The 22347-nt window shown below is 36.5% G+C and overlaps 1 protein-coding gene across 1 annotated transcript in view; it reads left to right on the top strand.

Annotated features, from left to right (window-relative positions):
* The window catches only part of MIPOL1 (mirror-image polydactyly 1), a 508657-nt gene that overhangs the window by 274541 nt on the left and 211769 nt on the right, over window positions 1-22347 (top strand). The window contains exon 13 of the mRNA XM_036752890.1: window positions 6929-7036. Coding sequence (XP_036608785.1) covers window positions 6929-7036 — 108 coding nt within the window. The remainder of the gene's footprint in view (window positions 1-6928; window positions 7037-22347) is intronic.

Here is a 22347-nt window from a genome sequence, read left to right as displayed (position 1 = left end):
GGGCTAGTGATTTTGATTATTATACTTACTATAATTTCATAAGTACAATATGAGGGAGGCATGGTTAGGCAGCAGTTGTTCTGAAGAATATCTAGGTTTTTCTGTGGATTGTAATCACCATCTGAATCAACAGTGTGATGGGGTAGAATAAGTGAAAGAGAAAGGTACTTTGGAAAGGTAGTTTAGGGCCAGGTTATGAAGGGCTTTAAAACCTAAACAGGAGAGCTTATTATAGTTGATCCTAGAGGCAATAGGGAAACATTGGAGTTTATTAAATGAAGAAGTGAGATGGTAAGAACTGCAGTATGGGAAAATCACTTAGGCAACTGTATAAAGGATGACTCAGAGAGGAGAGATATTTAAGGCAGGGAGACCAATTATGAGGTGATTACAGTAGTCCAAGAGAGGTAGTGAGGGTTTGAACTAGAGAAATGACTTATGAGAAGAAAATGATGGATGTGAAATCTAGGGGTATATCATTTCCTCATTAATATCATATACAATAAATACCACAATGCAAAGCACAAGTTGACAAACTACTTCAGTGAGTAAAGTTCTAAATTGTATATAGTACATAATGCATTTATATATCACAATAGGACATGCAAATCCATAATAAATAATAAAGAACAATAAAAATAATGTAACAGCAATTGCAGACAACTAATACTCAACATATCTCTTTCCTTCTTCAAACTACCCTGTTACTACTGAGGGCCAACATCATTCTCACAGTTACTCAGGCCCTAACTCCTCACTCTTTCTCACCTTATATATCTACTCTGTTGTCAGGACTTTTCAATATATTATCTCATATACATCCCCTTCACTCCACTCATGCAGCCACCACCCTGGCTCAGGCTGTCGCCTTACCTCTGAAGTATTGCCAGAGTGATCTTCCTAAAGTTCAGGTCTGCCCATCTCACTGCCCCCTCATCAGTTCAGTAAACTTTGGCCTATTACGTCTTGAATCAAATAGACAATCCTGCATTTGTTTTTCAAAGCCCTTTACCACCTGGCACCTTCCTAACTTTCCTCTCTTTACTCTTTTTTGTGTGCTCTAAAACCCATCCACACTGGCCTTCCTTGCTGTGCCTTGTTCATAACACTCGATCTCAAGGCTCTGCCTTTTTACTGCTGTCCCCTATGCCCAAAATACTAGATCTGTACATGTACCTGAATCTGCCTCTACCTCCTGACTTCCATGGCTTCCTCAAAGACTCAACTCAGATTCCCCTTTCTACAAGAGACCTTTCCTGGTCTGTAATGCTAGTGCCTTCCTTCCAAGATTACCTCCCTTTCACACCATCTGTTTTCTTGCGTGTCCATAGTTAGCATGTTGTCACTTTAGAATGTGAGCTTCTTGAGGCCAAGGCCATGTTTTTGTTTTGTTTTGTTGGGGTTTTTTTTGGAGGTAGCAAGGCAGGGCAATTGGGGTTAAGCTTACAGCTAGTAAGTGTCAAGTGTCTGAGGCTGGATTTGAACTCAGGTCCTCCTGATTCCAGGACTGGTGCTCTATTCACTGTGCCACCTAGCTGCCCCCCCAAGGCCATGTTTTATTTTGTTTTATTGCACTTTCTTTGTATCCTCAGCACTTTTCACAGTTCCTGGAACACAGTAGCACTTAATAAATGGTTGCTGTTGATGATGGTGATGATGGTGATGATGATGATGGTGATGATGGTGGTGGTGGTGGTGGTGGTGATGGTGGTGGTGATGATGATGATGGTGATGATGATGGTGGTGGTGGTGGTGGTGGTGGTGATGGTGGTGGTGATGATGATGATGGTGATGATGGTGATAATGATGATGATGATGGTGGTGGTGGTGATGTTGATGATGATAGTGATGATGGTGATGGTGATGATGATGGTGATGATGATGATGGTGGTGATGGTGGTGGTGATAATGTAGTCAAGCTCTGGAGACCCAATTCATTTATAGGAGAGGGAGCCAGAATTGGGACAAAGATCATCATAGGTTTTATGGACTACACCAAAAGCTGCAACTTCTGGCTTCTCCAGAATACTGTGATGTCATAGCGACAGAATATCTTTTCCAAAGAATGAAAGTTAAACTTATTTCTCTCAGAACATCTCTTCAAACTCTGTCAAAAATTATGGTTAACTATCACTTCCCAAGAATCCATTCCCTGTCTCTTAAAGGTATAGTAACAGTAACCAACATCTGAGGTGCATGTCATCTCCTCAGTGATGTAATACAACTAATGGAGATTGGTGCAGAAATATTTGCCCGGGGTCTTATAAACTTAATCAAAGAAAGGTATTTAAATAGTAAGGAAGAGGGAGAGAGAAACCTGCCTCAATATAGGCACCCAGATAAATACTATATGCCTGTCTACCTGTATTTCAGAAATAAGCATGTGACAGTGGAGAAACCAAGAAATTTTCAGGAGACAAAATCTTAGCGACGAGTCAATAATAGTATTAATGTAATAATATTTACATAGCACATTGTATATTATCTTATCCTCTCAACAATCCTTCGAGGCCAGTGATATTGTTATTTATTGTAGAGAAATTTGAGGGTGAGAAGTTACTTAACTTGCCCAGGGTCTCACAGCTAATGAGTGTCTGAGGAAGGACTGTCTCAGACTGTCTCAGGCCTTCCTGACTCCAAACCCCAACACTCTATCCACTGTGCCACCTGGCTGCTTTGTGCTTATTCACAAAATAACAAATGCAAGTTGGACCTTGTAGAGACTATAAGAATATGGTTCTAAAAGAGTACCTTGTTCATATGAAATTAGATAGGAAAAGAGAAAAGAGGAAAGTAAGATTATATATTGAGAAGATATGCTCATGAGAAGTATTTGGAATTTAAGATAACAGATTTAAGAAGGTTCAGAGAAAGGATGGGTGGGATCCTGCGGCCTAAAATTCTACAGTGGAGCGGGAAATGTTTGATACACAAAAATAAGCAATTTTGATGAGAAAAAGGAAGTGTGTATCTATAAAGATATCAGTGTGTATTTATGAAACAACAGCAAGAAACAAAACCAAAAAATATACAGGCAATGGAAGCCGAGTTAGGTAAAAGAAGATAACTACAAAAGCATGGTATGGTCCTTTAAAAATAATTTTAGGAATGGTAAAACTCAGAGTGGTTCAGGGTGCTGATGAAAAGCAAGGACAATGGAGCCCCAGCTCAGGGGATGCCACCACAACTTTTATTCACTCTGGTGGCTGGCATCCTTGGAGAGGGACTACTTTGAGGTACAGTGATACTTTGTGTATCCATCTTCCTAAAACAATATTTCATGAGTCCCAATTGGTGAGCTTACTTTTAGTAGTTAGCCAATAAACACAAATGGTTTGAAGACATTTACTAAGCTGACATAATAAGAAGAGTAGCTACCAAATATTCCCCCCATTCATATGAAGTACATTCTCAGGAATGTGTATAGCATCTGTGTGAGATTGGGTAAACGCAGAGTACAATGGTAATGAGCCCCACGTTTAGGGACCACGTATGGCCAAGCTAGCTCATGCCTCTTCTACTGCAGGAACTTTATGTCCTTTTTCTTCTCATGGAATCTTCATGCTGCTGCTCCCCTCCAAATTTCAACCCTCCTCCTAACCTATCCCCAGGCAGAGCATTTTTGCTAGGTGTATTGGCAAGCACCCTAGCACACCCAGGATGGCCTGCCAACACAGGTTCTTTGATCTGCTTTTCTAAAAGAAAGACAACTCAAAAGGGATTAACAATCCTACTTTAATTTAACAGTGTCATTCACTAGTTCAGGGGAAAGGTCAGTACCCTGAACGTGGAGAAAATACAAGCAGAGAAATTAACACAGAGATCCAGTAGACAGGGCTCCAACTGTTTAGTAATGTTGGTACACACTTTAATATCTATATACGTCATTGGACCGTGGAAGCACCAACATCCAAGTAGTCAGGTGCCTCCTTAACAAATGGCTACCCAGAGTCCCATGAGGAAATCAAAAGGCCCTTCTCATGAGCAAGCCCCCAAAGCAAAATCTCACCTCAGAATATCCATATACACTTTCAGCTAATAGGCTCAGAGCCAGAAGGTAGAACCAGAAGGTATCATGACTCAGTGCCTAATTAGCTCAGTACTGAAAGGTGTAAAAGCCTTCTTGCAAGCAAGCTTCCCCTAAGCAAGTTTCCCCTTAGGTAAGTTCCTCCCCCAACAGGCTCTATGTGACTCAGAATGTATCACAGCTGTGAGCTGGGCCAGAGCTCAAAGCAGCAAGACATTCGTTATTGAAATACCTGTGTACCTTTAGACCTGGGAACACAGCCCCTGTTCCAAGGGAAAAAGGGAACACATGTGGTCATATAGGCCTATTAATGGATAGGGAAGATCTTATGTTCCAGTAACCCTGTACTAGTTCTGTTGCTTAGCTTGGGCTCCTGGGGTCCATTTCTCTCTATAGCTCACCTCTGAATTGCTGGCACTAGTTCTCTCTGGAGCCCATTGTTAGCTTTCTTGTGTACTGCCAGAGGTCTGACTCCTTTCTACCTCATGTATGTCAACTTTACTCCCTCTCTTTGTGCCTGTCTGCAGACTATGCATCTCTCCCCACAGCTGGAAGATTTAAGCCCTACTAGGCAAGTAGCCATGCTGCCATGGTAATGGGGAGAGAAGGGAGAAAAATCACTTCCCCAATCCTTTACCACCCCTGCATCCTCTAATATAGGTGCAGGGGTTCATATTCCATAAAGCTTTTATAGAGCTTAGCAAAATATCTTTAAAAGTTGATCAAGGACATGGCTAGACTTCTGCCAGCCAAGGACTAGCTCCTCTTCTCATGCCATCAGGGAGAATTTCATATATTGTCATAGTAACGATCAGAACAGAAATTAGCTAAGACAGAGTTGAAGATAAGTGTTAAGAGAGAGTATCTAGCTGTCATTGATGAGTTCAAGTCACCAGTCTCAGATTAATTACATTCTACGTTATGAAAACAAATGGCAAATGTGATTGCTAATTCGCGATCAGTAATCTTTGAAAGATAATATGCCAAATATTTAAATAATTCACCAAAATACATGCAGCAGCATTTTTAGCGATAGCAAAATTTGAAACAGTATAGATGTCTGTCAAGGGAGTGGCTAATCAAATTATGGTACATGAATGGAATGGAATGTTATCATGCTATAAGAAATGAAAAATGCGATAAATACAGAGAAACACAGAAAGATCTATATTAACTGATGCAAATGGAAGTAAGCAGAACCACGAAAACAATATAAACAATGACTACAACAATTTTAATGGAAAGAACAGCCACAAAACAATAAAAAAAAGTATGTTGCAAAATTAGAAAGAACAAATATATGACTCCAAAGAAGAAATGTGACAAGTTATCTACACATCATTGTAAAGGTGGTAGGACCACAAGTGTGGTACATTGCACATATTTTCAGTCTTTTTCTATTTATTGATCTGTTTTGCTGATTTTTTCTCTTTTTCTTTCTTTAAAAAAATTTTTATATAAAATAGCTTTCTAGGAGAAGTGAATTTGAAGACTGCATCAATAAAACTTTTTTTTAAAAAATAAAAGCAACAGAGAATGGAACAGGTGCTAGAGAAGAATAGATGTTAGTCTCATTTTTAAAAAGATAATGTTATTTACATTCAGTAGCACTGACACTGTATACCCACAAAAGAAGGTTCTCAACATGTAGGCACTGCCAATTGGTTCAACATCAGAAACTGTTACGGTTTTATCAGTGGAAATGACATAAGGAAGATGCATCACCATCTACTTTGCCTTTGCATCCCAAGGATCACTGCCCTCTCCATCTGACTTGGAGTTGAAACCTCCTCTATGTGCTATCCCCTTGCTCTTAGGATATGAGCTCCTTCAGAGCAAGGGTTGTCTCTGATTTCTATATGTATCCCAAATGCTTAACACATTTAAACTAAATAAATGTTGTTTTTCCCCCCATTCATTCATTCATTCTTGAAAGCTATTGGTCAGTGAGCTGAACTTGAATACCGAAAGAATTCTAAAACTACACTAAGTTAATTAATTCACTACAATTTTTTCTTCAAATAGCCTGTTCCTGTGGTGCACTTTAAATGCCATGTTTTATGAAAATTTGCATACAATTTTCAGAAACATAATCATTAGCTAGGAAGACATGTAGCTTTATGTGCATGTATGAATTGCCATATTTGATTTTTAATGGTTATGACTTAATTTCCTAGTAATTTTTTTTTGTTGACAGTCTTTAAATTATCAAGAATCTAAACTGTTAATAACAGTTATTTGCTGTCTCTTTACCTATTTGGAAGTGAAGATAAGTGTACATGAGGGCCAATTAGTATTATGTTGAATTTGCTTTTTCTGTTTCTAAGTCACACAGCTATAGCTAGTTATGGATTTATTTGTTCAAAATAATTTACCCAGGTATTTATCTTGAATTTACTCCATAATAAAGAAACTTAAAAGTTTCTAAGCATGCATATTACACATAAATATATTTTATTTTTAGAAGTTAAAATAGAATTAATGAATGATTGTGAAACATAGCATGGTTTATTAATATTTTGATATTTCTACAAAAGAATTATCAGAAACACACATAATATGTTATTATTTTAGCCAAATATCAGATAAATAATAAACTTATCTAATTAGAAAATAATCTGAACTATTTTGCATGTTTTACTTAATCTAATAAAAACGTTCATTTTAATGATTTAAATAGGAATTACCAAAAAAAATGAAATGGTATAAGAACACTCTTTCTTTGGTATTATTTTACCTTAGAGATTAAACATTGCTTTTGCTGAAGCTTTCCTTTTGCTAAAATACCTTCTCTTTCAGAAAAAATGATGGTGTTATTTACATTAATTCGTGTGGCTTGTTGTAAAAAAAAAAATATATGCCATAGCTCCTTTACTTAATGGGATTCTTTTCTCGTTGCAGTGCAAACGGCTAGAGCAGGAGCTTCATCATCTGAAAGAGCAGAACCAGACTTCAGCAAACAACATGAGACATCTGACTGCTGAAAACAATCAAGAACGTGCTCTGAAGGTAAATCTCCATTCCTTCTTGCAGGCAAATTAAGGTTATAAGCCCTTGGTGCCAGCTTTCTGTGCTGCATATATCAGTTGTGTACATTTCAGCAGAAGTGAGCTGTGGTGTTTGCCAACAACCCCTTCTTTAAACACAGATACAGAACCCTTCTGTTATGGTATTATTTTATTTGTGTGTGTGTGTGTGTGTGTGTGTGTGTGTGTGTGTGTGTGTGTGTGCATGTGTGTGTGTGTGTATGAGTGTGTGCATGAACAAAAACAACATAGAATGATATATTCTCAGAATTGTCAAGGCACTGTTATGGCAACTTTTTGGCATCAGTTTTATTCTTCTTCTATCTGTATATTATTTTTATGTTTAATTGAGACTAATCACATTAAATTATGTATCTTTAAATGTGGATCTTTTCTCATCAGTATTCCCTAGATCAATAATAACATGACCTGTATTAGTGATGCATATAGTTGATACTTTTTGAAAAGGGTATCTTGAAAAAAAGACAAGTTTTATTGGTAAGAAGAGGTGAAAAGAAGCAAAGACAATAAATATACTTTGACTTTTTTAGGTTGAGACAAAGTTGGCCTTTCATTTTTATAAACCATACTCAGTCATTATGACATGTAATTAGTTATGCAAGTTGTAGTTCAGTTCTATTTTTAAGATATGTGTATATCTGTTTCCTATTATATGCCTTTGTGTAAAACATAAATTATATGCATATATTATATGTATATAAATGCATATATATATACATATATTTCTTTATACACATACATGTTTATCTATATATCCAAATAGGATATTTGGTGTGTATCTTTCAGTTGTTTTCCTTTATTTAAAAAAATGAACTCATTGAAAAAAATGGATATTATTGTAAACTCCTCACTTAACACTTCTTGCAATTACAAGGATGCAATGATTATTTGAATGGGTAGAAAGGGAAGGTTATTGATAAAAGAAATAGAAACAAGCCACTTCATTAACTGATGTTTTCTTTTCTTGGACCCATCCCAACTCTGAATGCAGTGATATCATTCTCATTCACTTCCTAAGTGTTTAATATTCTTCATTAGTTGTTTATCATAGGGTAAACAAATGATTGTGTAACCTGAAATTATGGGCATAGCTAAACTAGAATCTTAGAATGATACTTCAGTAGAGCATGATCATTGAAACTTATCTTTAATATTAGAATTGTTACTTAAAAACTATTTCCAAAAGTATACATTTAACTAATCAGATTTCTAAAGTAATATCATAAACACTGTATTGGGCCCTCAACGTGTCACTTGTGATAAAATTTCTGTATTCATAGAATTAAATTAACTGAGCGCAAACATTTTTTACAGAACTGTAAATTAGAGATTCTGTGGCCATTTTGCATAATTATAAAATATTTGTCCTTAACATAAGGAAAAAAATTCAACTAGTATGCTTCATTAAAAATTACTTTCTGACATGTCTTTTTAATTTCACCTGCACTTCTTTTGTTTCAAATTCTGGGAATATATTAGTGGGTATGGGTGGATTTTTTTTAGCTCTATATAAACCATATTTATACGCAACATTTTCATAAATGGTAACAAATGCTACAGCACTCAAATTTCTAGAAATGACTGTGTAAATTATGTAAACTTAAAAAAGTCTATTTTAATCTGATATTATTAGAGAGCCTCATAGCAATAATAAAAATATATGGAAGACAAGTTCTGTTCACAGCTCTATCACTAAAAAGCTGTGTGGCTTCAGACAAATTAGTAGGTCTGTTTCCTCATCTGTAAAATGAGGGGTTAAACTAGATCTCAGAGATCCATTCCAGCTCAGTTTCTGTGATCAATACTTTGGTTCAATAATGCCAGGGTATTTTGTGGGAATTCTTTTTCAATTCAACAAGTATTACTGAGATCATATTCAAGATAGAGCTGAGCCAGTCACTGTCAACTACACAGAAACAGCCCCTTCCTCGAGGAATCAACTTTGTGTGTGTATGTGTGCGTGTATTACCTTTTTAAAGATAAAGTATTTTAAAGATAAAGACATTTATACCCTGACTATCTAAAAATTCAAATTTTCAACAGCTTTTCACCCTTGCCATTCATTGGATTCTTAATATTCTGCTAATCCAACTGTTTTTCCTAAGGATTTCATAATTTTCTGTAGACACACTAATTTATTTCCTACTTGTCATTTTATATGCATGAAAATTATTTTCTATTGTTGTTTAGTTTTCTATTGCAGTAAATTGTTATAGAGTAGTATTCAAAAGACAAGAACCATACTGCTAGGTATCAAAATAACATTTCATTAGTGGTATGAATGACTGAAGCAATACCTCATTTGGGAGAGACAAAAGCTGTAATGATTTATGGTTGAGGTTTGGTAGAATTCAGATGATAATCTTCAGTCAATTTGCCTTTATTTAAAAATCAAGTATGCTTTCAAGGAAGATCAAAAGTATGTATCTTAGAGTAACTTCCACTTTTTAAAGTTAAACTATAATTAAGCTCTATAAAATATAAATTCCCTATTTGTTAAAGAACTCAAAAATTTAGTTTGATTCTAGATTGCTTGAACTCAAAAATTTAGTTTGATTCTAGATTGCTTAAATTTAAGAAAATTCTAAACATATGCTTATTTTCTGCTTTAAATAGTTTCCATTCTTTCCATAATGATTTTTTTTTTGGCACAGGAAATAGCATATTGAAGAGAAATACAGCCTGTAGAATTTTTCTTTATTTTGCTCTCTGTATTAAAGTCAGAAAATATTTTTAAGGTATTTAGCATAGTGCCTGGCATATACTAGGGACTAAATAAATGCTTGTTCCCTCCACTCCCCCCATCACTTATTACTGCTTCCACCAAAGGTGGGCAATGACTAGAAGAGGAGCATCTCTGGTTAAAAATTTAGTTAGAAATGAGCTTGAAATAAAGTTTTTCATTGATCCATGAATTGTTTACATATTTGATCTCTTTTCATTAGCTTAGGCAATTGAGGATATCTGCATTTCACTTATTAAGCTATTGTTTTCCACAAGTGTAGAGGGACAGGTTGCATTTTTTGGAATTTTCGAAGAGAAATGGAAACATTAGTTAATTAAATGGGAGATTTTGACCACTTCAGTCGATGATGCTGAAATGCTCATCCTTCTAAAAGTTGTATGAATAGTAGACCCTAGTCTTTTTGAAAAATTACATTTCAAACTGCCAAGAAGTAGAGTGGATGCAAGGTATTAGGTGTAAGCATCAACATACATACTGTGTGTAATTAATCCAATCTATTAGGGATATGATTCAAAGAATCCCAAGAAATAACATAAAACCATACCCATAGGTTTAAAACTGGAAGGAGCCTTAGAGGCCACATTGTCCAACTCTTCATTTTATAGGTAAGGATACAGAGGCCCAGAGATGTTAAGTGATTTACCCCAGGTCACACAGGTAATCAAGTGGCAAAGCTGAGTCTCCGACTGAGACCCCCGAGTACAGATTCATTGCTCTTCACTTAGTTGTGTAGAAACTACTTGTGTAGAAGACTACTTAAAAAAGAAAACATGAGACCACCAATCCAAGGAATATATGTTTTTCTTATTATGAATGAATTCCAAGAGTTCAAATCAATTTGCACAAGACTCCCCTCTTTGGTGGAGAATGGTTGGAGAGCTTGAGCTGATGGAACTCTGGTGCTATCTCACGCACCTTTGTGAACCATATCTAGACACACCCATGAGGACACACATAAACTACATGAGCAACACGCACACAAACACACATAAACACACACACACACAACATGTGGGTGCTCATCTGCAAGAATAGAGCAATAATTCCTTGTTGCTTATTTCTGCAATTAATAGTTGACTTTTTAAGCATCGGTCATTTTATGTTATCTTTCTGAGATTCAGAAATTTTTGCTGTGGTTAATTTTATCTACTAAGGGGATTTTATTGTCCCATTCTAGAAAACACATTTTGTCCCCATTTTCTTTTTTCCTCCTGGGAAGTGGATTTTCTTTGGAGGAACAGACAATTTTGTTTAATTTTAATTGTAACCTAGAATTTCTTAATGTATTTAAAATTATTATTGTATAGGGACTTTTAGATATTTAGCTATGTTTTCTTTGTTTTGAAAAGGAAACAAATGAAGACCATAATTGAACGCTAGTCCTCATTCAGTTAAGAGAATGAATTGAATAATCCATAGCATGATCATAAAAAAGTGAAAGATTAGGAAAAGTATTTCAATTCTTTTTAAAAAAAATTTTCCCAAGGGCTGTGAATTTTTTTGTAAATAAATGTTGTGAGAAATTATTTTTTTAACAAAACATACATGCATATACAAAATAGAAAGTAAATTTGCTTTGCAGGTAGTTACCATAAAGCAATGTTGTACTATTTGAGGACAAGTGTATTTTCATTAGTTACATGTGATATATAGCTCTGTCTATTATAAAATCTGGATGTAAATATGTTAAACAAAAATTCCTCTAATTAACTTGGGTCATATTTGCAAATCTCCATTTTAACATTCTTCTTGCATGTTTCTTTACAATTTAATCATTGAGCAGCTGCTATTGAATAAGATCAATCACGTCACATGTTAAAGAGGGTATTGAAATTCGAACAAATTTAGACCAAGAGACACCTGGTAGTGGTTAAAAAGCTACCAAAATCTTTTAAAAAGGGAATTCAATTGAACAAAATTTTCTTAGTTCCTACTAAGTACAAGGAACTGTGCTAGGCACTGCAGGATACAAAGACAAAAAACAAAACAGGCCCTGCCCTCAAAGAACTTTCATTTCTAATGTAACTGGGCACCCAGATTTCCCTGTGGGCAGAGAAAAGTTTTGAAACCTTACTATGAATTCTGGGAATTGTAGTCCTGGGCGGACAATGTTGTATTCTTCCTGACCTGAGACATTATCTGAGGAGTTTCTCCATGGATATATCAGGCTAAGAGGAAACTGAGCATGAAATCCCAATGAGCAAGTACAGCTGTAGCTGCTGAACTGAAACAGTTGGAATCCTGGTTTGGAGCTGATTGAATGCAGAGGTAGTCACACAATGGCATTCTAAGAGAAAGAACTCCCTGAAGGCATTCTGCACTGTGAGCTCAGGAATAGCCTTTGGACATTGCAGGGTTAGCATCATCAACCACAGCCTCTGATCATTAGGAAAAAAACAGATAAGGGTGGCTGAAAGCTGCAGTCTGATGTTCCTTAAGATGAACAAAAGGACAATGAAGTTGTTTAACTCCTCTTTTCCTGGTGCCTACATCTGACCCACATTTATTTACTTCACTATTTTCTCTAAATCTAGTTCTTGTCTCTTCTAAATTATGATGTCATGAATGACCTGCTGTGTGTGTGTGTGTGTGTGTGCGTGTGTGTGTGTGTGCGCGCGCGTTTTAATTCATTGCATATTGGAGAATTGTAGTGGAGGAAGCCAGAGACTAGCTTGGAAAACAGTGTTAAACATTGTAGAAATTATTTCCTTGGCAAAATGCTAGGGTTGTTTGATGATTTGTTTTTCCGTTGGTTGTGGGCTGAGTAAATGAAAAAGAATCTTATGATTTTTATTTTGTGTTAATTAATATTTATACATTCTGCTAAATAGCTGAAATAAATTAACCATGTGATGTGAGATGATTTTCTTCTAGTCCATGGTGTCTTGAGTAAACAAGATTCAAGTGGCTTAGAGTGGCATGTGTTTCAGTTATGGCCTCCAGAGTGAGGAATGAAGTAGAGGCAAGTAGAGGTAAGGTCATATTCTATGGGCTGTCTACAAGGAGGAAGAAGGTATGATTTGGGTAGAGTAGCCAGACCTGCCCCCCCAAAAAAAATTTCTGAAGTTTGGGGGCCATTTCTTCACTTGGGATATTTATTTGAGGATTTTCTTTTATCTACTTTTGGAATTTGAAACTTATTTTAAATTCTTTTCTTTTGTTTCTTTTAAATAAAAATTTCCTGCATTATTTTTGCATTCATTAACAATACCTATTATACAAATATTTTAAATTTTTATTTTTTTGAAAACTCATTAATTCGTTTCCTTTCTACAATTTGAGTTTAAAGTTGGATCTAGCCCAACATTGACTACTTTGAGGAAGATTATTGGATATTTAATTTTCTTATTTTAATTTGTAATTTCTTAGAGTTTTTTCTTTAAATTTGATTCACAATTTCCATTTAAAATATGCTTTTGTTTCTTGTTGTGATATTTTATTTTCTTCTCCCTCTACCTGGTGTCATCAGTTGGATTTTGTTTTGAATGATATTTTTGCTTTGAATTTCCTTTATTTTGCTCTTCCTCTTTCTTCTCAGTGTATCAACTTTCATTGAACTTGATTTATTCCATCCTTGTGTCCCCATCTGTTCATTAGTAATATTTGTTATTGACAGTGCCCAAAGTATCACTGATATCCAATTGCCTATCAATGTGCAAGTGAAACGCCATTGTTAAAGTTGTTTATTTTATGTTTTCTTTGCTGATGTTCAGCTGCTGTTATTACTGCTAATGCATATAATTTCTTTCTGATTCTGAATATCTGTTGTTTTGGAGCTTGGCTTACTCGTTGGCATATAGCCCATTGGTGATTGGTTAAATATTTGCATTGCCAATCAATAGTGCAAAAATATGAGTGTGATAGTTGAACAGTACTGTCAGTTGATGAATGTTGACATTCATAAGTGATTACTGACCTTTGGAGTAGATCTTGTGTGCAGAACTGAGGGTATTATAAAAGTATTGGTATACAAAGTAAAATAGGAGATGGTAGAATAGTTTATTAGGATCATGTAGGAGACTCCACTAAGGATGTGCTCTGTGAATTGCCAGATTCAATTGATGACTTAGAATACCTGAACTAATTCAGAAAAGGGTAGTGTCAGACAACTGGCTTAAAATCTCTTCCCAAAAGTGGGGAAAGTGCTTGTATAAATGGTGCAGTATTACTACATGATATAGAACAGTAGTTGACACATAAGTTTAAACTTATGCTTGGGCTTTCACCTATATAGGAAGGCAAGATTCCAGAAGGCAGGATCAGACGCTTTTGTGAGTGATGTTGGTTCTATATTCTTTATGCCCCAGGGTCAGAGTTTTGTGCTTCAGTGTTAAATTTCTGTTCTATCAAGAGTTAGCAATGCTTAGATGGAAGGCTTTTTCCCCTAAGAAAGATAGCAGCATACTCATCTGTGAGGCGGCCCAAAGCTAGGTTCATTATGATGGAAAAAGATAGTTCACTAGCATATCAATAAAGTTCTAAGTCCTTTGAGATGCACAAAGAAACATCACCTGTGATCAGGTCCAGGAAAAGTTGCTATGGTAGCAAAAAGAGGCTCTCCATAATTAGTATTTTCTCACCAGTGATAGATTCTATAGAAATCGAGTCTGAGTATGCAGTAGAGCTACTAAAAAGCTGGCAGGCATCAGACAGAAATAAGATGAATTATATAATGGAAAGTACTAAGGGCCCTGCCTTTGAATACCAGCGAATCTAAAATACAGAAAACTTGGATTCACATTTGCAAGCATGTTTAAAAGGAATTCTATGGCACTAAAGTATCCTGTACAAAGGAAAGTTACCATACCAGTTTTTGGCATGGATGGACAGACATCTAGTCAGACTCATATATAGAAAGGAATGTTTCCTCCTGAAAAAGGAAGTAGGAAAAAATTGAACCAAAAAACCAAAAGACTGTCCCTAAATGGTGCATGGCAAAGTGAAGACATTGGTCATGTGACAATTTTCCTTTTTTAATTTATAGTATATGCAAATGGAAGAGTTCTGACAAGAGGTCAGCTCTAAGAGATACCATTCCATCCTCCTCAAAAACATCTGCTCCTGTACAATCAGAGGAAGTAAAGCCCTGGTGGCATAGCCTCAGAAAATAGAAATGATTGAGAAGCTGTTGCAGAAATGGACCTGTTCCACGTAGACAATGAGTGAAAGCCAAGGCAACCTGACATGAACACCACTGCCAGGAGAAAGCCAAAAGGCAGAATGTCCTTTTGTTACAGTTGTGGAGATAGCCACACCCTGGCCCCACATACTCCTGAAGAGAAGGTAGTTATAGAAGTGCAGAAACCGAGGGCCACGGTTCCCACTAGGGAGGTAGGGCCAGGCAAAGAGCTCTCCCCAGAGCCTCAAGCAACAAGTGTGGTCTCCTCATCTATCATTTCCATATGGATTCATAGGACCCCATGCATAGGCAAAGGGCAACATTGAGGATGTGCCGCATTGCTGTCTTGGACAGTGGGGTACAAGGGACCATTGTGTTCTACTCATTTTATGGGTGACAGTTGAATAAAATACCTTCACAACCTCCCGAAATATTTGAAGTTGGAGGACTGAATGACAAAACTACCTCTACTGGGATATATTGTAGTGACATTGAAACTTCTAGGTGACATTTCTGGTGGCAAGGCAGTAGATGTGGTTGGCATACATAGGCCCATTATGTGCAAATGGAATATCAGCTTTAAATGGAACCAAACCTACTCTTCAGAGTTTTGGCAGACTATTGTAAATGACAAGTTGAGACTCAATATCTATACACTTTAACTCTCCATGTGATTTGTGCACATAAGAGGAAAGAGTCAAGCAGTCAATATCACAGGAGCATAGGCTTTTCATCATCTGAAATAGATCTAGAGAAATTTGACTCTGCAGGTTCCCCAGAACTAGAAGACTAGAAGTAAAAGTTAAAGATAGGACCTCAGAAATAAGATAATGCATTCTTACTACACAAGTGAAATGTGAGATGTGCATAAGTAGTAACTCATAAGATCTATCTCACTGACTCCTGATCATTCTGGCAAAGTTCTAAGAAAATTCCTTTCTCTGTGGTGGAGGGCCTCAGAGACCATCTGAAGAACTTGCTGGTTAGGAATCATCACAGAGTCCATTGTGGTGGTGGTACTAAAAAAGAATGGAAAGATAAATAGATATGAAGATTATCAGGATGAATTAAAGAACCCAAGTGAACCAGTGCATCATGCCAGGAGTTCAAGGTGCCCTGGATTGTTATCCAGTGTTTCTCAAAATGGCTACCAGATGACTATGGCAAAGGAACACAAGGAAAAAACCACTTTCACCTGACCACCAAGTTTTGTTTTATTTTTTTTTTTTTTTACCATTTTTAGTGTATGTCCCAGTGAATCTGGGGCATACTTGGCACTTTCCAAATACTGATGGAAAAAATAATCGAGACATGAATTCCCTGTAAATATTGGCGTACCTTGTCTTTGGGAAGACCTTAGATTATGAGGAAATACTAATAGAAGTATTGTTTGGTTAAAGGAAAATGGCCTAAAAGCTTCCAGTCAATGAGTGTCTGTTTTATAGAGCCTCTGTCAAGTATTTAGGTTACATGCTATCTCACCGAGGGATGAGCACTGACCTACAGAAGAAAGAAGGAATTCTGAGTTGCCCACGTCCAAAGAACGTTCAAGATCTAAGGACTTCTCTAGCGTTTGGCAGTTATTTTTGCAAATATGTTAGAAACTTTCCAAATATGTTAGAAACTTTCCTACTATTAACTGGATAATGTCACTTGACCATATGCAATTGAAGAGACTCAGAAGCAGAAGGGCAAAAAATGCAGAGTTGTCTTAAAACCCACAAAATTCTTTGGAAACCAAAAGCCAGGCAGGTAGAATAAGCTTTCAGAGACTTGGTCAGTTGCCTCCCACGTGCACTAGTCTTGGCCACTGCAGATCCAAGCAAGCCTTTTGTCCTACAGAGTTAGTGGTAGAAAGGCAGAGAGAAGGTAGAATGACAACAGATTATGATCAAGTAAAGGAATTTGAGAGTTTCTGAATAGGAAAGTAGAGAGACAACCACAAGCAGGAAGGATGAATCAGGGCTGATATAGGAATGAAAGCAGATGTCACAGGAGGACAAGCTGAATCTGGATTTCCCTAGGAAGTCTCAGAGACAATGGCAGAGGCCACAAATGGTCTGGGATTCCCAAGGCTGCTGCTCCCAGGGAAGTCCCCAAGGCAAAGACATAGGCTTAAGTTGAGAGGCGGCTAGATACGGGCAAAGAAGTGCTCACTGAGAAGTCCCCAAGGCAGGCAAACAAAAAATTGAAATTATGTGTCTGCTGATTTGAGAATGGATGAGGAAATTATGCTGTATAAATGTAATAAAATATTGCTGTATTATAAAGCATGGCATATTAAAAATCAGAAAATATGTAATAACTTCTTTGAAGTGATGCAAAGGGAGGCAAGCAGAGCCAAAACCAACCAAAATAAAACAATATACCACAATGACAGCTCTGTACTCAAATGGATCTATCATCTCATCACTTTTTGGAGTTCTCTCAATTAGGATTAAATATGGGAGTTCTCTCAATTAGGATTAAAATGCATCCATGCCTGCTTCTCTTCTATAGCTCTCATTCATCCCTTGCCAAAAGTCTGCAACAAGGCATCCACCCAACACTCTGGAGTCCTTTGCTTTTTCACTGACATTGTAAGGTATCAGTGGAGCATGCTCATTTAATACTTCTAAGTTCTTTAAAGGAATGCTGTTCTAGATCTTGCTGCCATACAACATTAACACAATGTTTGCATTGAAAGGATGAGCCTTATAAAAAGGGAAAATGTCAATTGTTGGAAAGGCTTCAGGAAAATAAGCACACTAATATGCTGTTAGTGGAACTGTCCATTGATCTCTAATTATTAGTTATTTAGACCACTTTTTATTATAATACAGTATTTATTTTCATAACCATCTGTCTCAGTTTTGCATATACGTCAAGTCTTGACCACCTAAGGTATTTTCTTGGCTCTATTCGCTATCTTGTTGTAATTTACATTGGTTTAACTTCTGGATGAAATTATGTGTCAATCAACAACCATTGATAAAGTGCCTACTATGTGCCTTGCACTGTATTTGTCACTGGAGATACAAATACTATCAATTAAAAAATCTGCCACTCAGGAGCTTACATTTGATATTGTAATTTCTGTTGTCCATTTCCCTTTAAAAAAAAAATTCAGTAACTTGTTTACGTAATTCAATAATTCTTAATTGCATACACTATCTTTTCCTCATTACTATTCTTTTTCTTTATTATGAATTCTGATCTTAGCTCTCATCAGTCAGTGGTCTGACTGTGGAAAAGTAGATGAATAAAGGATAACTTTCACATCCATAAGGCTTTCATGTCTGTTAATATATAATCATTTTCAATCCTTTTTTATGTTATTTGGTGCTTACCATTCCAGTGCCTACCAATTCTTTTTTTAAAGAAAATATTCATGATATAATGCTATGAGACTTCTGTATAATCTGTAAGATTTCGACCTCATTTCTTTTCCTCTGAACCATAGTTTCTTTATTTTTTTTTTGAACCGTACTTTCCCATAGATTTCTCCCCATCCTCATATTTTCTCACCTTTACATTGAAGTCACCAAGTTGATTTTATTTGGAGGGGTTTATGAAGTTCTTTATAGAATTTCTCTATCACATCATCTCCAGCAAATGTTACAATTATTTTTGGGGTGTTTTTTCCTAAATATTTATCAAGAGTATTTTTCCTAAATATTTATCATCAGTACTGTAATACTACATATGTTCAATGAAAAAATATATCTTGTTGCTTTGGAATATAAAATAAAACCCACTCAGTTAACTCCTTTTTTAACTCTCCAAGAAATATGGCCAATTGCCCTATGTAACTGCATTTTTATTTGCAACAATGTAAACAAATATGACTATTACTATAAGCACCATACTGACAAAGCTGAAGAACATACCTTTCTTTTCTGTTAATAACTGTTAATAAATTTCTTAGTGAATGTGCTTTTCAATGAGATTTATTGATATGGAGAAATATCTCCCATGTGAAAACAAGAAGTATCAATAAACATACTCTTAAAAAAACCTTTCATAACTCCATCATTTTCTGAATGTCTCATTACACAGGCTAACTTTTTTAAATTTGTCTTCACTGACTTTAAATTACCTCTAAAATTATTTTTTCCCATAGTCCTTCAAAGTTTGTTATGCAAAATATTTTCTTAATATATTTCTTCTTTATTCCAAATCATGTTGTTTGAAAAAAAAAATTTCTTCCCTGTCTTCCATAATCTAAATTACTCAGAACCTGGAACTTTGTTTCTCATTTTATACTTTCTGTAATATAACTCCATGCATAATGTATGATCTTATAAGGTTATAAATAATAATAGTTGATTGCCAGGGTATTTGTATGTAAACATCAGTTATCTCCTTTTTAATCAGTCTACTTCCCTTTTCTGACTTGCTCAGAAATATTATTTGTTGATTAATTGAATAATTTAATATTTATTGAATGTTCAAAGGGTGGAAACATGTCATAGAGAGCCATCTTTGGAGTCAGGAAGACTTGGGTTCCAGTCTTGCCTCTGACACATGCTGGCAGTAAGACCATAGGTTAGTCACCTAACTTCTCAGGGCTCCTGTAACTAACTCTCGAGGACAGTAAGTTACAGACCAGAGAACAAATCTTAATGTCGTACTAGATCAGAAGAGCTGCATTTGGTGGAGAAATTTTTCACATAAGGATTTACTCTACTCTGAGGAAATTCCAGGATAAAAGGACAACAATAAAATTGTCCATGATGATCTTTCAAGGGGATTAACAAAACAATATGGTCCCTGGATTTGTGGAACTTTTGATACAGAAAACAACAAACAACTTTTCTTATAATCAGTTTTGTTTTGTATGAACCATTGGGTATAGGGTGAAGACCTGTGCAGTCACGTTCCATAAAGAAGTACGTTTAGAAACTAGTTTCTTAGACTTAGTGTTAATTATTCAGCATATATAAATAAATTTCAGTCTCTTCTAAAGTGATGTAGGCTTTGTGGTCATATGCAAGACATAGGGAAAAAGACCTCACAGTTTCTTCTGACCAATAACATAGTTCCTATGTTCATATACATTATGATAATTTGGATCTTGTGCATGGATTTTTTTTTACTGAATGAACTAAATAATTTGGTATTTTGTCCTTAACAGATTGGATATAGTCTGCTAAAATTTCCTGTAAAATCCCTTTCTTTGTTACATGAAGTCTACTTTCCCCATGACTTCCATTATGAAATCATTATTCTTTTTGAGCCCTTGGGATAGGCAGAGAATTAAAATATTACTTCCTGAACATAATGCTCAAAATATTAACACTATATTAATTTTTTGATTAATCGACTACTAACAAAACATATGTTGGCCTTTCTGTCTACTCTTTTGACCCCAACATAATGTTTCATTTATTTGCCTTTTGGCTACTACCATTGTTGAGGACTGTTAGCCTAGCAAAGTATTTATGGTTGTTGTAAATTAGTTGGCTGCCAAAATTTAGCTATAGTAAGCAGCAGAGAAAATAGAACATTCCAACTAATGGCAAGCCATGGATATAATCTGGGATGCAAGATAGCAGCATCCCATCATAAACTTCTATAATCTAGACGGACATGCTATTCATTAGAATGGATCAGTAGTTTCTAATTAGTGGATGTCTAAATGCAAAACTCTGGTTTTTGAGTTTCTCTTAAGCAATGGATACCTGTAATGAGATTTTAGGAATGTGGAAGGTCGTGTGTGTGCTAGGTATATCACTTTGTGGTAGTGTCAATTATACCCGTCTATCCCCAGCTTTCTAACCTGCTTTCTGTAGCTTGGCAGAAAGGTGGGCCACCACTTAATTAAGCTAAGCAAAGGTGACCATACCTTCAAACTACAAATTAATTAATTAATTAACTAGCCAGAAGAAGAGTATATTTGTTGACCAGGTGACATTTTCTTCCACCATCTAGTCTCAAACAAGGTTTTTCTTGTGCTTACATGGGAGATCCTCCTATTTTATTATTATGTTTCTAGACAGCTTCCTAGTTACCTTCACTAGCCTGATTCAAAATTGAGTCTAGGGAAAAAATTAAAATATCCCAATCCCAATGAATATGGCTCTAGCCCCACCCTGGTTCCAGGAAATTCCATTTAATCTTTAGAATGTAGGTTTTCTAAAGAATCCTTATTGTAGGAAGACGATATGCTACTTACATACTTCGGTGGACCTTCATGAATAAAATATTGAGTATAATTTCTGTGAGAAACGTGGTTTTGGGGATCACTGGACTTCCCCAAATTGTGAGAAAACACAGTTTTGGGGATCATTGGACTTCCTAGGCAGGGCCAAAGTCCTGAGGAAGAACCCTGTGATAATCCCTAGGGAAGGCTGTACAGACCACAGGACTTCCAGAGGAAGACCAAGTGGTAGCCCCCCTTAATCTTTGGGGATCACAGGGCCTCCTAGGGGTCAGACACTAAGGAGGACCCAAGCGATAGCCCCTTATGATGGTGGTAAGATCACAAGGTTCCCAAGACAGGGCTGGAAGTCCCAAGTGATGTCCCCTTAAGAAGGCTGTGCAGACCACAGGGTTCCCCAGGGGAATCCCAAGTGGTCGCCCTGTTAACACCGCAGTGGGGATCACAAGACTCCCCAAGGCAGGAACAGGAAGTAAGCCTGAGACAAGCTTCTGCTGCTCATTGCTTTCCTCTCCTTAACCTTAGGAAAATCCATATGATTTGCCCATTCTCACCTAAAGAACTCAGGACCAGAGTGGGCAGATGAAGGCATTTATTAGGCTCACTGGAACACTCACACCAATACAGCTGCAGGAGCAGGGGTAACCATTCCGTCCACTCCTGCTAGAGTTATGGTTAGCTTACAATTTTTATTTTTTACATAGTTTTCTTAGGTTATACAGTTTATATAGATAGGATAATAAGGATACAGAAGCAAAAGTGAAGTTAATTAGATTTTCCTTGTCTTAGTTTAGGATTAAACTACATTCTTTCACTTCCCCTACTTTCCTCCTTTAACATATGCAAATCAGTAGGCCTGGATTCTTGACCAAGACCAGACCCTAGATAAGCTTGAACAGGTTCAAGAGGTTGGCCTCTCTAATTCCCCTGACTGCCTTCTCAAAAAGCATGCGCATGCCTACAAGCCTCTGACCTCTCACCTGACCAACCTTGAGGCCCAGTTTCTGCTAAAGCTGGGGTGGGGGCGGGGGGAGTACACCTTTAGTTCTGTGGAAACAAAACTCCTCCTCCCATTTCTTACAATTTCTATTGGATACTTTCACATGCTTCCCTTAAATTGTTGTTGTTGTGTTGTGTTTGTCCTTTGTTCTCGAAGAAGACCATGCCATCAGGGAGATGATGACATGACTTGCAGTTGACTTTGTTTGAGTGAGGGAGGGCTGTGCAAGGTCACCAGCCTCACTTTCTCCTCCAGAGCCATCTGGG

The sequence above is a fragment of the Trichosurus vulpecula genome, chromosome 3, assembly GCF_011100635.1.
Source record: "Trichosurus vulpecula isolate mTriVul1 chromosome 3, mTriVul1.pri, whole genome shotgun sequence".
NCBI classification, from domain to species: Eukaryota; Metazoa; Chordata; class Mammalia; order Diprotodontia; family Phalangeridae; genus Trichosurus; species Trichosurus vulpecula.
Note: the sequence above shows the minus strand (reverse complement) of the source record. Positions and strands in the feature narration are given on the sequence as shown.